General features: G+C 36.6%; 1 protein-coding gene across 1 annotated transcript in view; it reads left to right on the top strand.

The window, feature by feature from the left end:
* ITPR2 (inositol 1,4,5-trisphosphate receptor type 2) overlaps positions 1-17,809 on the top strand; it is a 438,944-nt gene that overhangs the window by 131,260 nt on the left and 289,875 nt on the right. Inside the window, exons 14-21 of the mRNA XM_090272941.1 lie at positions 3,184-3,325; positions 5,342-5,503; positions 9,972-10,144; positions 11,009-11,128; positions 11,242-11,427; positions 12,694-12,945; positions 13,434-13,578; positions 14,967-15,117. Of these exons, the coding sequence (XP_090129067.1) occupies positions 3,184-3,325; positions 5,342-5,503; positions 9,972-10,144; positions 11,009-11,128; positions 11,242-11,427; positions 12,694-12,945; positions 13,434-13,578; positions 14,967-15,117 (1,331 nt within the window). The remainder of the gene's footprint in view (positions 1-3,183; positions 3,326-5,341; positions 5,504-9,971; positions 10,145-11,008; positions 11,129-11,241; positions 11,428-12,693; positions 12,946-13,433; positions 13,579-14,966; positions 15,118-17,809) is intronic.

The following is a 17,809-nucleotide window of genomic DNA, read 5'->3' as shown; positions in this document are numbered from 1 at the left end:
TGCTCCCACACATGTGCACCAGGACACATGTTTAAGGATGTTCAATCTTATTCTAAATAACCACAAACTGAAACCCATCCAGCTGTCCATCACCAGTTGAAGAAGCGAGTGCCATTTTGGTACATTCATACAATGGAACACACTATAGCAGTGAAAATGCATGAATGGCATCTACGTATAGCAACATGGATAAGCCTAATAAACTTTGGACTGAGTGAGAACTAAACACAAATTCATTCACTCTCATATTATTTGTAAAGTTTTAAAGCAACCAAAACTAAACTCTTATTTGGGGTGCTTAAGCAATTGAGCAATGAAAGGAAATAATTGTCACAAAAGCCAGGATGGCTTTCACCTCAGAGGAGGCTCTTGCAATGTTCCATTTCCTGTGCTAGGTGGTGGCTTTATGGGTTTTGCATTGTAAGTATTTCATAACCAAACAGATACGTTTTATGAACTTTTAGAAATATATCTTACAATGCAAAGGAAAAAAAATCCACCTTGACTCCTCCCGCTCCTATCAATAGAAGAACGTCATAAACAGGCGAAAACAAATGGAATAGCTGCTTCCCAGCTTCCTCTGTTCTTACCTGTTTTTCCCTAACAAATCTACATTTGAAAACAGTTAATTGTGTATTCAGTCATACCTCCACTCCTGTTGGGGAAATAAATAAAGGCCAGAAGTTGAAACAATTGCCCTGCTCTTCTACAGATAATTAAATACAAGAGCTAAATTAAGGCCAGTGATGGAATCCAATGGGCAGATGGCACCTTTTATTTGCTTCTTATCTATTAATGCTTCCTTTTGATGAATCCATTTCTTAGTCTCTGTCACTCTTGCATGTGCACAACATTTTACTTAGCCTCAGTGGAAAAGCCCCCCTTGCTAATAAGCATCACAGTGTTCCTTGAAGGAAAAAAAAAAAAAAAAAAAGATTACGAGCGCTCCCCCATTGCTGACTGTAACCCTGTGCAACTTGCTCCTCTTCAGTTACTGCTGGAGAGAATCTTAAATGAACCTCTCTAGAAAATTCTAAGCAAGGTAGAGGACCAGGACTGAACAGGGATTATTATTTTTATTTTCCCCTGCTTCCTTCCCTACTGTTTTAGAGCGAAAAAGAGAAGGTCTTGCCTGAGAAATATGAAGTTGCAATTACTGATCTTAATTTAGCAATTTCAGAAAAAGCCACCTTCCATCAAAATTCATTCTAAGCTGCCTGTCAGTACTGTAGAGCTTATGGCATAGTTGAATACATTTATATTATTTTCTTGATTTTAGAATTCAGTATAATATTCGTTCTGAAAATACCTCAGAACTCTTTTTTTCCCCCCTCTGGAGAATAAAGTTATTATTAGATATTCTTTTAACTCAAGGGAGAATGATGCAGGGTCAAAGGGAAGGTGTTAGAATATTATTGATTTGTCTCAAAATGCCTGTGCTGTTCCAATCCTCTCTCTCATAACACCCCCTTTGCTCACCCCAGAAATGGACTCTGGAGGCACAGCCCCTGTGTTAGGTTCCAAGATCCTCAATCTTGGATATTTTTCAGTGGGATTTTCTGATCTTATTCTGCATAGCTGCACCAAGAGTGAAAATGGAAGGGGGTTACTTGTATTTCTTTGTTTTTTTTTTTTTGTTTTTTTTTTTGCTTGTCCCATTTGACAGGGAATGCTTTTAATCTGAGTGTTATGTCTTGCATTAATACAGAAAAATTTTCAGCCATTTTTATTCAAATATTGCTTCTTTGTCTTTTCCTCTTGTCTCTCTTTTGTAACTCCTATTGAAACCGGGAGAAACGACCTGCAGGCTCGACTGCCTGTTGCCCCGGAAAGCCAAACGCATGAGAGAGGTGCCGGGGAGAAGGAAAGGGGTTTACTCAGGTGCAGGCAACCTGAGAAGATGGAAGGCTCCTGCCTCCAAGACCGTCTTAACATCTCGGTGCAGGCAGAGGTTTTTGTAAGGAGGGAGAGGGAAAGCAGAACAAAGAGATCAAGGGAGGGGGTTGAAAAGTTCTTTACCTGTTGAGGAGCACAGTCCATTCTGATAAGGACTTTGAAATGGGTCAAGCGATGGTCTTGTGCGTGTCATCCTGGTTTTCATCATTTTGGTTTTATGTCATTCTGGTTTCATAGTTGAAGATCAGCAAATCTCCCCGAGGTGGGATGACTCAAGGTCAGAGCCTGTATCTTTTGAAGTTAGTTCCTAGCATTCTTATATAAACATGCTGTTTACCTGCAAGCTACATATTAGAGTTGGCATTTACAGCAACATGTCAAAAGAACGGTGGATTACAATTCCCCAGTGTTACTCTATTAGATACACGTTGGAGCCTCTTAATTCATCCTCCTGTCTCTTAAGTTTCTTTTATAATTAGCCTTTTAAAAACTTTAAGTGCTGCTTTCTGGATAATTTTTTTTGATACTATCTTATAAATCACTAATTTTTCTTGCAGTGTGTATAGACTAGTTTACCTTCATGAATTAGATTTTTATTTAAATGGTTAGAATTTTAGTGCTTATGGTTCTTTTGCATATCTGCCTATTTATTCATATTTATACTTTATTATATATGTTGTCTTTTTTGCATGTAATTTCTTTAATCTCTTTGAGGATTGAAAACACACTTTTTTAAAAAAGTTATTTTAAAATGGTTCTGTTACTTGCTTTATGTTGGTGACAAATAGGCTTTCTGATTTTTTAGTATGATTGCTTATTCTGTCTCTATTCACAGATTGTTTTAGCTTTTCCTATTCTATTATTGGGGAAATTGAAATGTGGTGAGGATTATGAAATGTAGTTTGAGTCAGTAGTAAAAAAAATTTTTATTTTAGGAATTTACAAGTATATCTATTCTCCCTTAAGCAGAACTATTCTTTAATTCTGGTCAGTCATGGCAAAGCATCCAATAGTATTCTCCTATTGACCGATCTGTTTTTGGGGCTCATGTGGCTTTATTTCATAACAGTCATTACAAATTCTTGATTGGAGCAGGATGTTGATGTGGGAGTGGGAAGGATGTTCTTTTAAAGATTTAGGTAACATTAACTGCATTAAATATTTTATTGATTAAATAATTTTTGTTATAAAATACCTTGTTTTGCAGTGTTTCAGTTCTTAGTGTTTATTAATCTCTTTCCCAAAATTAACACCATAGAGTAAACTTCCCTTTTTATTTTGCAATAGGTTTGTAACCAAATTATTGGAAGACCTCATCTTTTTTGTTGCTGATGTACTTAATAATGGACAAGAAGTTCTAGATGTGGTTATCACGAAGCCAAACCGAGAACGGCAAAAATTAATGAGGGAACAAAATATATTGGCACAGGTGAATGTTTTCATTTTCTAAATTTGTGTATTTTACTTTTTGAATCATACAGTACTAGTTATTTATTGATTGATTTGTTTGTTTATTTATTTATTGCTGTGTAACAAGTTACCCTGAATTTTAGTGGCTAAAACAACAGGTCCTTATAGCTCCTGTGGATTAGGAATCTCCGAGTGGCTTAGGTGGGCAGTTCTTGCGCATGGCCTTTTACCAGGCTACAGTCAAGGTGTTGGCTGGGGCTGAGTCATCTCAAGTCTCAAATGGGAGAAGCTTGCTTCCAAGGGCCTCTCCCCAGGTCTGCCTCAAGAGCCCACAGCTTGCCTTCCTTAGAACTGAGTGGTCCAAGGGAGAACAAGAAAGGGCATGCAGATGGAAGCTACTGTCTTTTTATAACCTAATTCTAGAAGTAACATCCCATCATTTCCAGCCCCTATCAAGGAGGCAGGATTACATATGGGTATGAATTCCAAGAGTCAGGGATCATTGTGGGCTGTCTTGGAGACAGCCTACCACAGATTTCTTTAAAGCCTTACATGGTTAGACTATCTCAAGAAAATGTGCTGGGATAATTTTCTAGGTAGTATTTCCAGGAGAACTTGGGAACTGCCATCTTTATTTGCTTCCTACGTCTTTCTCTCTCTTCCATAGGAAAGTAGGGTAGTGATTCGTCAGCTTACAAGTGCTCAATATAATATTCTAGTTTCTTACCCTGGAAGTCTATAGCTGCACCTATACTATGTCTTTCTGAAATTGTATAGAATACACTAGTAAATTAATTCATTTCCTAATAATATGTGCATATGAACATGCCTGACTTTATGCATTATTTTTGTTCTATTAATTACTATGTAGACTAATAGGCTTTTGTATTCTTTAAGTGTGGACTCAAGAAGATACTTAAGTAAAATTATATTCATATACATGTAATCGTTGGGCAAGGAAAACAGTAGACATATTGTCAATTAATATTCTATAGCTGGTTTTCTGAAAGTATAAAATCAATATTTTTCTCAAAGAAAATAAAGGTTGCAAATCTAATGAGACAAAGTCTTTTCTGACAGCTTAAAAAATTTCTTTTTTGTCTATAAAGCATTTTATTTCAAGGACTTTTAGGACTTTGAGTAATATATTATTATTTTAACCAACATGTCAAAACTTTATTTCAGCCTTATAAATATAAAATTGAAGGTTCAGTGAATATAGAATTATTGAAGAAACTTTAATTCATATTATATTTCATGAACTACAGTGATAATTTCTTTCCATTTTGCTTTCTTGTATTAATGCTCATGCCCTTGCCTAGGTGCTCTTTTATAAACAATTTACTCATTCTGGCAGCTCCTCTCCAGTGGATTCTACCTGCTGTTTTGCTGCCTACAAGAGTTATATTCCTCAATACTTTTTAAATGCTTCCCAACCAGTAACCTTAGAAGAATCTGGATCACTGGGTACCACCAGCTGCCCATGTGGGTCCTTATTTGTTACATTGGAGTGCTGATATATTCATTGGTTTGGCCACATCTTTATGTATCAAGATCAATAAATTAACTGTTTTATAAAGAAGTTTAGAAGCAATATTTGGAGGCAATTTTTCTAATGTCAGCTTCTGTTGAAAATGAGTTTTTAATATTATTTTGAGTTTAGAAAGTTATAATATAGATGTAATTATAAAGCCTATAGAAATAAAACTGTATTTTAGTTCATATGAATATTTTGATGTAACATGGTACAACCCAACACGTTTATATTTCTTATTTTAAGAAAATATAATTTCTAAACAAAATTAAGGATTTTATTTAAATAAAGTTTTCATCATTCAATTTAGGGAGTTCTTTTGTCAGTATTTTTCTGCTCCTTAATATGTTGATCCTATATCCTAAATTCATTTTTTTCTTTACGTTAATATTTTGAAAGTGTTTTTGAGTCAATGTTGCTTATTTAAAAAAATTAAAACATGTTGCAAAACATGAACCTCCATTAATCAGAATAGGCTTTTTTTTTTTTTTTCCCTAATAGATATTTGGGATTCTTAAAGCACCCTTTAAGGAGAAAGCAGGAGAAGGCCCAATGCTGAGACTTGAAGATCTGGGGGACCAAAGATATGCTCCCTACAAGTACATGCTGAGGCTGTGCTACCGCGTGCTGAGGCATTCGCAGCAGGACTACCGGAAAAATCAGGTCAGAGGGTGGCCCCTTCTTGTGACCTTTGCTTAACATTTAAAGTATGGGCAAGATTCTTTGGTTACTATTGTAGATCATATAAAATAAGAATGGGAAATTGCACTTTGGAGTAAAATGTTCTATATTGCCAACACACAAAAATAACCTGTAAGTATTTTTGAACTGACGTGTATTTCTAATCCCATGTAAAATTAGAATTGTTGGGGAAGGCTGTCTGAGTCCTTCCATGTACATGGTGCTAGCTCCTGCTGGGCAGAAGGCACACAGGGTATAGTTGTGAAGAGGACGGAGACATTTCTTGCCATTTCTAGGAACATGTGAGACATCACATCATCATGTAAAGGTCAAAGAGTTCATTGTCTTGTAGAAAAGATGTGACTTGTGCATCTGAAACATGAGGGAGGGACAAAGAGGGGACATGAGAGCTAAAAGATAGCATTGCAGCAAGTAAGAAGCAGGAGAGCTCAGCTGTGGCTGAGGGAACCCAAGAAGGTTGCTTGGAGAAGGAAGCATTTGAGTAGGATGAGAATCATTTTCATGAATTTTATGGGAATAGGCATTGTAGTGAAGACGGATCTATGGACGGAGAGCAATGAATGCTCAAAAGGGCACTTTTGTCCAAAGATAGTTCCTAACTGTGAAGAGCAGAGAAGCCAGGTGTATCTAGGGATATAGTTAGAAGTTGTCAACTTGTCTAATTTTTCCCTTAAAATTACATAATATTTTGCAATGTATTCAATAATGTATATGTTTGTTTCATGTAAAATTGTTTAAATTATTAGGTAATCTAGTGCCCTATATTTCTCTTAGCTGATTTTGAGAAATGAGTGCATAAATAGTAAATTTTGCTGGTGAGTTTAGTCCATAAGGAAGGATGGTGTGGGAGAGGGCAGGTAAGGCAGGTGGGGCTAAGCCACGTAGGGCCCAGGATGCCAGGCCTAGAAGTTGCAGGCTGCTTGGGAATAGTTGGCAGTATTTATGGAGTACTTACTTTGTACCAGGCTCAACTCCCAACACTTTTCACAACTTAAGTCAGTACTGAGTTAAGATGAGGAACTGAGGCAGAAAGAGCTTAAATAATTTACCGAAGATTATACAGTTTTAAGACTGGACACAGTATTCAAACCCAGGCTCTTAATCATCACATTATTTCCTCTTAGTAGTTTGAAAGCTTTTTGGCAAGAAAAAAAAATTGATTTTAAGAAAAATGTGTTAAAATACATGGGCTTTGAAACTATGTTTAAAGATTAAGAAAAGGTCTAAAAAGAATTAATAAAACAGATCAGTCAGAAGATAAATAATATGGTGAGGAGCAAGAGCGAGGAAGGGGACTATATAAGCCGATCCTTAAATACTTTTAATATAATCCTAGTTATAAACATCCTTCTTCCCAAGTGAAAATGCTGCCATTGGAATTACTTTTTCCCAGCTTCGATGTATTCCTTTAACGTATCAAGATAAAGAGCTATTTTTACTTATTGGAAAAAAGTTAAGTTCTGGAACTTACATGGCAGACCTTCAGAAAATCAGTGTCTCAGAAGCCCCCAGCGTGAGGGTCTGTGTTATTCTGTGGAGGTCTAGGGTGAGGGCAGGGGGTAGAGATTGCTCAGTGTATTCTACTTCGCCTCATCTCTCTTCTTGGGTCTAGAAAGATATACTTTGCTAGATAGGCCGTCACTCACACATACAAGCAATCTTGTTCTTAGAGAGATTGAGTTGACTGAAAAAAGTCAATAGGTCTACAGAGTTTACCTGCTTCTCTCAGTCCCGTGGGCCCACAGGGGCACCGTCTTTGATGGTGCTCAGCCTTTGAAAGGGTCCCAAGGACCCCCTTTTTACAACATTGCCATGTGCTTCAGTGCCGGTCTCCTTGGGTTTGGATGTGCCAGTCCCTCGTAGGTTGCCTGGGCAACACATCTTAACTGGTGTCCTTTCTCAGTCCTTCAAGGTGTGATACACGAAGTTCTTTCTCAGCCCTCCCAGTCTTTGTAGGGACTTGTGAGCCCAGCGTGCTGAGCTATGTGCAGTTTCTTCTCCAAAAACATTCATCCTTGTGACAAGTAGAAACACACACACACACACACACACACACACACACGGACTTTCACTCTTATAATTTCTTGTCTCCTTTGTTCTTAGTTCACTCTGTCTAGGCATCTCACTTCTCAAGGGAAATGTTTAGTCACTTAGGGGAATGTGCCTTCTGGTTTCCTCACAGAGTATATGACTGTGGGGGTCCATCCTTTCTCTTGGGATGTCTTCTCAAGAAGAAGATCACTGAGTGGCCAAAAGAAAAATACTCATTGAGGGTTAGATTTTATTTTCCCTCATGTGTTCATGCATGTTGCAGTTTAGTCTCAGTTGTAGTTGAAAAATATTTTTCTTATTTCTGTTGACTTAAAAATGCTTAATATTAAGCATAAAGCAGCTTTCTGATATTTTTAGCACATGATTTGAAAATGTAAGCAGAAATACTTTCTACTTTTTTGCATAATTACCTTGTTTTCCTTTATCCACATCTATGTTTTATAGAGTCTTAGTAGGGAGTTCTTTTCTGATTTAGCATTAACCCAAGTCTTTCATATTGAATCTCTGTCTATTATTATTTATGGAATTTGGCAACATCTCTAATTTCTTCTGATTATTTGTCAACATCTTGATTTACTTATCAAATGTCTTAGAGGTTTGCCTTACACTACAGTATAATTACAATAGTCATAAAAGTGCGTGAATCAATATGTATTTTTAAAATGATGCACTAACAGAAGACAGTTCTTTTATTTAATTTAATCGGCTCTCCACATAAAACCATCATTTTGAAAGGCCTCAAAATTGCTGCCTCAAATATAATTAGATTTGTGCAACCAATATCATTTTCAAAGAATAAATAGGTTCCAGTTAAAAAAAAAAAAAAAGGCAAAACCACTTTCTAATGAATAAGTTCTCCCAACATAGATACAGAGGTACATCTCCAAGGAGAATACCCAAGAAACTGAAGTGAAAACGTTCTGACTGTGAAAGGGGGTGGGCTTACCAGTACTACGGTTGCATGAGGTGTCTTGCTTGCACACAGAACGTGGGAAATGGGCAATAGTGGCTTGGAATATGGGAGAGTTAGTGTGAAGAATAAGGAGCACATTAAATAATGCATAATTGACACTCCCCAATGGCCTTCTCTTGCCTTTTACCACTGCTTACAAGGATCTATCTCTCCAACCTCAGCTCTTGCTTTCTCCTTACTTACTCTAGCTACTGTGGCCACCCTTTGTGTATAGATCCCAAAAAGCTTGGTTTCACTACCACAGAGCCTTTGCACTTGCTACTCTCCCTGCCTAGGTGGCTTTTCTCCCCAGACTGCCTTTTTAAAATCATTTCAGCATTTCAGTCATTTCCATCCTAGCTCAAATGTCCCTTCCTTAGCATCTACTCCATCAAAAGCTGCCACCTTTCTCTGTCCTTTTGGTAGTTTCATTTCACTTATCAACATGAAACATGATCTTTTTTCTTATCTCATTTACATGCCATTTTTTTTTCTTGCTAGATATAAGCTTTGTGAAAGCTTATCTGTCTTGTTTATTGCCATATGCCTAGTGCCTGGGATGCAGTAGGCTTTCAAGAAATATTTTTTTGATGAACGAATCTGATCAATTAAGTAGTTAATCATATTAGCTTGTTTGATAGCTTTTAAAAGATAAAATGTGTTATGAAATTTTATCATTATTATTTTTTTTTAAAAGTTATTTATTTATTTATTTATTTTTAGAGAGAGGGGAATGGAGAAAGAGAGGGAGAGAAACATCACTGTGTGGTTGTCTCTCACTTGCGCCCCCCAACTGGGGACCTGACGTGGAACTTAGTCATGTGCCCTGACAGGGAATCAAACCAGTGACACTTGGCTCGCAGGCTGACGCTCAATCCACTGAGCCACAGCAGCCAGGGCTCATTATTTTTAAGAGAAGATTTAATAGATCATTGTGGTATATTGTACAAAAAAGAAATCACCTAAGTCTACCTGTGATCTTTGTGTAACAATATAGAGCTTATGCCTCATAAACAAAATATCACAGAATGATTTTCTTCTCATAATCATGTTAAAATCATTGGTTATGACTTTTAGTGAGAGTTTGAAGAAGGGCCTCTGTTAGGGCGGTGAAATCCCCAGTTACTATGCCATAAAAATTGTTACTTTAGTGAGGTTTATTTTAGTTTTGACCATTTACACTTTGAAGGTATAGGAACCTATGTTAAAAAATATTTCTAGGTATATAATTTCTTGTTAAAATGTATTGTAAATTAGGTATATGCCAATATTTTTGCTTCCTTCCTCAAAAAGTCCTATTTATTGAAGAATTATTTGTTTGCTTACCTTTGGACAATGATCTTTAGTGAGTTTTCTGTTATGAATAATTTAATCAGTGTGGTTGAGCCATTTTGCAGTACATTCTGACAGCCTTTTTTTTTACAGGAATATATTGCTAAGAATTTCTGTGTCATGCAGTCCCAGATTGGTTATGATATTTTGGCAGAAGATACCATCACAGCTTTGTTGCATAACAACAGAAAACTACTAGAGAAACATATCACAGCAAAAGAAATAGAAACATTTGTCAGTTTACTCAGGAGAAATCGTGAGCCAAGGTTTGAAGTGGTTTATGCAGTATTCTTTTTGTGGTGGTAGTGGTGATCGGGATTGTGGCTTTTTGCTTTATTCTTAGAACTTTTTAAAGTTAAAATTCTTTTATATTCTCTTCATGGACAAAAGTAGATGGGGCTTATTGCTATAATAATTACATATGATAAAGACTTATTATCTACTTATTATCCCTATCTAGGCATATTTAAATGGAATTGATTTTCATTGTGATAACATTTTTTTATAGTACTTTATACTTTTTCAAAATATATTCATATACATTGTCTCATTTAAATACTTGCATATTCTCATGAAGTACACTGGTTATACATTAATATCCACATTTTAGAGATGAGGAGAAAGAAGACTAGGGAACAATTTTCTCAAAAATAGCCCAATAATAAGGAATAGAATAGGTGGTAAGTCACAGGTTTCTGATTCCACATTAAGTTCTGTTTCTATTGCACCGTGCTGCCTTACTTGGGAGAAATGAATGCAGAAAAGTCAAACAGATTGATCAAGTTTTCTTAACTAATTAGCACAGAAATTAAATGTTAAAAGGTACAAATGGGCCTCTGACTCCACTTTGACTCCACAGCATTAGCTTTGACCTGCTTTTGTTGTGATGTTCAGTTCTGGGGTTATCTCACTTTAGGGCAGATATGTGATTTTCTAAACATAGTAAGTCAACGTGCTGTGGGATGAAGATCACCAAATACATAGAAGTGACCTTATATCCATCTATTGAAATAATATTTGTATAAATCATTGGACATTTAAAATTATGTTTGTAATATCGCAAAATTTGTTTTTATTATGATTTTATAAAATGCCTTTTGTTAATGTTTGATTTAATTTCTTTTTGCCAGATTCTTGGATTACTTATCCGATCTGTGTGTGTCCAATACCACCGCTATACCTGTAACTCAAGAACTCATCTGTAAATTTATGTTGAGTCCAGGCAATGCAGACATTCTCATTCAAACGAAGTAAGTTCAGATAATGAAGGCATCTTTTTCTGTTCCTCATTTGTAAGCATTGCAGTTCTTTTACCATCTTAGTGAGCTTCTTAACAGATTTTGTATGTGTTATTAATTTCAAGGCTGGTCTCAATGCAAATGGACAACCCCATGGAGAGCTCCATCCTTTCAGATGACATGGATGATGAAGAAGTTTGGCTCTACTGGATTGACAGCAACAAGGAACCTCATGGCAAAGCCATCAGGCACCTTGCTCAGGAAGCCAAAGAAGGCACCAAAGCCGATTTAGAAGTTCTTACCTATTACAGGTAAAGTATTGTAGAGAATCGTCATTCTCAATCTCACATGTTCATTGAAAGAGAGTCTCTGAAACCTCTGAAAAAATTAGGTATCTATGAAGAGAAAATTTAAAAAGTCATTGTGGGTTTGATCCTTGGTTGGAGCACATACGTGAGGCAACCGATAGGTATTTCTTATATTGATGTTCTCTCCCTTCCTCTCTAAAATCAAGAGAACATATCCTAGGTGAGGATTAAAATGAAAACAAAATAGTCGTCATTACTAGGGTAGCTAAAATATATAATATTTAAAATATTAAAAACAAAAGTGTTTTCCACATATACCTCTTGCAATTTTCTGCTTTCCCAGCCATTTGGAATTGTTGGGACTGTTGTATACAGCAAAGTTTTTTGTTTTGTTTTTTTTCCTATTACTTATTGGAGTGGGTGCCTATGAGAGAGACATATGAGGACCTAAGTAATGGGGCTGAGAGAGAGTGGAAACTCGGGCCAGAGAAGCTGATCCAGCTGCAGACATGGCCTCAGAGAGGGTTAGCCAGTAGTAGTTTATAGTATATAGTGCTTATGAATATGCAGAGACCTAGGGCTTAAGAGAAACGGGTGTCTAAAGTTACAAAATTTCAGCAGTGGCATGTGGCAGCTGAAGTTCTGATGGTAGTTTCTGGTGGTCAATATATTGTGAGCAAGAACCTAGCTGGTGTCTTTAAATTTATGGAATGGAAACTAAGGCAGAAGCCCTTGGACCAAGTTGGGCCCAAATGACAGGAATCGGAGAAAGGCAGAGAATGCCTCCTGTTCCCTGGTTTCTACAGCTCCAGCAACAAAGCTGAAGGCTAAGTCTTGATCTCAGAGGCTGATGAATGCAAGTGTGCTGATCACATTTGATTTGGGCACTGAGTGGATCCAAACTTAGAATGTAGATACTAGAGCCCAGAGCTGAGCGGGACAGGGGAAGGTGGAGAGCGATGGCTTCATGTGCACTGTAACCCATGGTCTCAGGGTTAGTGTATTTGTGATCCTAGGAAACCTAGAACAAAGACTCTAATGACTCTCCACCGGACACATGTTGCTGGAACCAGTAGGGAAGATTGCAACTGAACCGACATAGAGTCAATTTCATGTATGCGTTATTTGATTCCTTAACCTACCACCAACAGAGTTTGACTCCAGTATTTTTAGAAATATTAGTGTCATGAAAGTTGATACTGGCTGATACTATGATGTTTAAGAACTTTATCAAGATAAGACAAATAATAGATGTTTGAAATTTTTAAGGTACCAGCTAAACCTCTTTGCAAGGATGTGCTTGGATCGCCAGTATCTGGCCATAAACCAGATTTCTACACAGCTCTCTGTTGATTTGATCCTGCGGTGTATGTCAGACGAGAGCCTGCCATTTGACCTCCGAGCGTCATTTTGTCGACTCATGCTCCACATGCACGTCGACCGGGATCCCCAGGAGTCTGTGGTACCTGTCCGCTACGCCAGGCTCTGGACAGAAATCCCCACAAAGATTACAATCCATGAGTATGTTTGGAAAAAATCAAATGATATCAATGTTGAAATAAAATATAAGTATATATGTGTGTGTGTGTGTGTGTGTGTGTGTGTGTGTGTGTATGTATATATATATATATATATATATATATAGCACTTCTGTGTTCCCACTCACTCAGGTGGTTATCTTCCAAATGCAAATAAGATACTATTTTTAGAGCATAAAATGACAACCCTGGGTAATAGAAACATCATCTTGGAAGCCAATAAACAGAAATCATATTAATAACAGGCATAACAATCTGTTAAGTGCTTAATATTATGGTATACTCTGAGTTAAGTTCTTTACATGCATTATCTCATTTCACAATAGCCTCATTTTACAGATGAGGACACATCATCTAGAGAGGTTAATTATTTTACCCAAGCTTAAGAAGCCAGGAAGTTAAAGTATGTATATTTTCTTATTTTTGAGTGATTGCAACCAATTTAACTTCCTTTATATTCTATCTTTGCAGATATGATTCTATAACCGACTGTTCCAGAAATGATATGAAGAGGAAATTTGCACTGACAATGGAATTTGTTGAAGAATACTTGAAAGAAGTTGTAAATCAGCCCTTTCCTTTTGGAGATAAAGAAAAAAACAAACTGACATTTGAGGTATTTTGAAAAAAATTCATTCATGAAGTTATTCAATTTTTCCTGTCAAAAATTAATATGTTGAACATAAAGATTTTTTCTCTGTAATAGTTAAGATGCTCACGTAATTGGGTAGTTTAGTTCATGAAAATATGATTCCCTCTGCCATTGATTAAAAGATGGATTTGATGCTTTAATTATACTGGATGTCCAATGCAAAATATTTTATTTGTAATTAACTATTGTTTTTCTTGATTTTTTGTTGAGTTTCTTTCCATTTGTGTAAACTTTGTTGTATTTAATACATATTTATAATATGTTTGGAAACATTTTTCTATATCCACGGAAGTGATGTATCTAGCTTCATTAAACTGAATTGAAATGCCTTTAGTTATAATATCATTTTGGAGATACAGTGACAAAACTGTAGAGAAGATGCTGTTGTTACCTGGTGTATTTGATACCTACGGGTATGTAACAAATTACCCCAATCTTAGCAGCCGAAAGCAACAAATATTTAGAACTTCAGCGTTTCTATGGGTCAGGAATCTAGGAGGGCTTAGCTAAGGGGTGTGGCTCAGGGTCTGTGATGAGGTTGTAATCAAGCTATTGATTGGGGTGGCAGTCACCTGGGACTAGATAATCTGCTTCTAAGCTCACTCACATGATTGTTGGTGGCCATATTGTCTTGTTGGATGTTGACAAGGTAGCCTTTTCATTGGCTGCTTGTGTCCTTATGGCATAGCACCTGCCTTCTGCTGGGAAAGAGAGAGAGAGAGAGCCCAACATGGAAGTTGTGGTTTTCTGTGACCTAATCTTGGAGGTGGCATACCATCCCTTCTGCTGTATTTTGTTTGTCACACAGATAATAACCCTGACACAATGTAGAAGAGGACTGTACAATGGGGGCCATTTTGGAAGCTTGCTTTCACATCTACCATGTCTTAAAGTATCTAGAAGATGACAAAGCCAGCAAAAGGAACATATATTTCTGGACAAATTTTATGAATAATATCCATTTATTAAAGTAATTCATTAATGTAACCATTTATTAAGTGGTATCCTACTGACTTACATGGGTTAATATTTAATTAATAGGTATATCATTCTAATGAAGACTTCTTTAACTCACTTTTATACATAAAATCTTGTTTTCTTTCTCCCTTGGGGGACACCACATCTTCTTGTCATGTGGGACTTTGATGAGGTTGATGAACTGGTCTTATTTGGATTTAATTCTAAACATGAATAAATCAGAGTTAGTGGTTGCTTTTGCGGTATTTAAATTCGTAGTTGTTAAGAATTGCAATGTTTAGAAATACCTGCACTAATTTAGATAATAAAAAGTCTATGTTAATTTTAGTTCCTAATGTTTTTCTTTTTTATATTACTCCATTTTTTTTATTAAGGTGGTCCACTTGGCTCGGAATCTTATATACTTTGGATTTTATAGTTTCAGTGAATTATTGAGGCTCACGAGAACACTTCTGGCTATCCTAGACATTGTACAGGCCCCCATGTCATCGTACTTTGAAAGATTAAGCAAATTTCAAGATGGAGGTAAGAATTTTTGAGAAAAGTTATATTCTTTTTGGTACTGTTCAGAAGTGAGATAAAAAATCAATGTACAGAGAAGTGGTTGTTAACTTGCACCTACTAATATATGAGTACAAATAAAGAGAAATCCAATGGTAGGACTGAGTGATATTACGCTGAATTTACAAACATGCTTTTCTGTTCTTAATGCTAAAACTTTTAGAGACAAATTGATAAGGTGAATGAGTTGTATCTTTAGCAATAAACATATGGCCAATCCACTAGGGCAGCGGTTCTCAACCTGTGGGTCGTGACCCCTTTGGGGGTCGAATGACCCTTTCACAGGGGTTGCCTAAGACCATTGGAACTAACATATATAATTACATATTGTTTTTGTGATTAATTACTATGCTTTAATTATGTTCAATTTGTAACAATGAAAATACATCCTGCATATCAGATATTTACATTACGATTCATAACAGTAGCAAAATTACAGTTATGAAGTAGCAACGAAAATAATTTTATGGTTGGAGGGTCACCACGTGAGGTACTGTATTAAAGGGTTGCGGCATTAGGAAGGTTGAGAACCACTGCACTAGGGAAATTATTATGTGTTAAAAATAAAAACATCTTAGTATTTGTGATCATCCTGGTATGTGACATGTGCTGGCTATGCTGCATAGCAGGGCATAGAAAACTGCGAAGAGCAGGCCCACTAGGGTCATACTAGAAAAACAATGAATGCAAAGCCAGTGTGGGAGACAGTGAAGTGGATAACAATGGACTTTTGAGTCAGAGAGCCTGTGTTCAAGTCCTGCGTTTGCCATTTATTAACTTAGGCAATGCACTTACCTTCTCCAAGAGTTCTTTTTCTCATATGAGATATAAAGATAATAATACTAGTATCTTCCTCACAGTTTCCTTGTGAAAATTAAATGAATGCATACAATATAATCAGAGTATTTGCAACAGTCCTGCTCATAACGCAATAAAAATTTTTTGATGTCGATTGTCTTTATATTGGATGCCCTGAAAAGCCCCTGAGGCAGAGAATTGTTTGCAAAGGTATATTGAGGAGTGCATTCAGGGTGTACATCTGTGAGGAAGTGAGGAAGATGGGATTGGGCACAAAGAGAAGCTGAGCCACAATGCAGGTGCAGCTGAGACCTCCGCTGATCCTACAGGGAGATCCTGAGTTAGGATGGTCCTTTGATGTGGGCACAAATTAATTCAGGGGGCCGAGTTTCAGATCCGTGCATCAGCCAGCTGTTGACCTTTGGCTCTGTCATCGAGGGTGTGTGGGGCCTTGAGTAAGGCAGTTCCCTTTGGGTAAGAGTCACTCTTAATGACTGTGAGAAGTCACAGCCTTGATTCCCTGTACCTGGGGGAAGAGACGCCTCAGTTCTGAAGAGGGGAGATGGGTGGAAGACAATGTGTCCACTACAAATTCCACTACAAGATTTAGAAAGTAAAACCAGAAATTTAATTTCAGACATAGGAAGAACTATCTGGTTAGGAATTACAAATGAAGAACATCCAGGTATCTGAAGTAATTAATTGCCGCTGTCTAAATCTCAATTCCTTCTACGTCTTCTACTATACAGATCAATAAGAAACAAATTAAACCACATAAGTCTCTCATCTTCAGCAGAACTGGAAGACAGAGGACAGTATAAACTTCAGTTACTGTATAGAGTATGTAGGAAAGTAACATTAGTTTTCAGTAGAGCTGTCTCATGAGTTTTCCCTGTAAATCTTTGTGGACAATTTGGGGTTTCTGGAAAAAAATTGTGTGGAAGGGACAAGGGAGGATTCTGTGAAATAACACTCAGAAAAATAAAGTCTATCCTAAATGTGAACATACTGACAGAAGATCAGGTAGATGAAGGAAGACTGAGTGAAGAGGAAGGGAAGGTAGTAGTGTGAGGAAAAAATGCTTCTAGGGACAAACAATATTAAAAGTAAGGGAGAGGCACCCTTTGGAGTCTTGTTGGTGAAGGGAAAATAAGTACAGCGGGGAAATCTAGAATACCACAAGATAAAATAAAACTAAAAATGGAAGGAAATATAACTTCTCTCCCCATCCCCAAAGTGATTTTAAAGAAACTGCACTTCATGACACAGACAGGAGAGGGTGCCCTTGAACTAAAGATCTTGTCAACTGGCTCACACTGTCAGTCTTGTCCAAGAAAAGGCTAGATGTAATCAGTCTTCATTTATATGAAACTACTACCATATCAAAATAGAATAAAGAATAAAAACATTTCGTTAGGTTGAAATTCCTCTTTGAAAAGTAACCATAAAACAGAAGAAAGTTATAACACGACACTAATCAGAATTAAATTTCTCTTAACAAGTATTGGGATATGAAAAGAACCTAGAATCACAAATTCAGAAACTAAGATTAGAAATCAAAAAAAAAAGAAGAAGAAATGAAGTTAAAGTTGATTGAACTTGGGCAAGAAATAGAATAAAATGGTAGACTTTACTTATTTATTTTTTTAGAAATACAGACTAAATTACAAGGTATGAAAGGGAGAATAGATCTGAACAAAAGTTTAATAAGAAACATTGAACAAGGCAAGTGAACAATGATGAAAATGTCTTTGATATAAAGAAACAACTATAAAGGGTCAGAGAGAAAGTTGTTGAAATGGAAGAAAGGCAAAGAAGAACCATCACGTGAATAATTGGAGTCCCTGAAGAAGAAAAA

Source organism: Furipterus horrens, unplaced genomic scaffold (genome assembly GCF_987537825.1).
Source record: "Furipterus horrens unplaced genomic scaffold, mFurHor1.1.pri manual_scaffold_4, whole genome shotgun sequence".
In the NCBI taxonomy this organism is placed as follows: domain Eukaryota; kingdom Metazoa; phylum Chordata; class Mammalia; order Chiroptera; family Furipteridae; genus Furipterus; species Furipterus horrens.
Note: the sequence above shows the minus strand (reverse complement) of the source record. Positions and strands in the feature narration are given on the sequence as shown.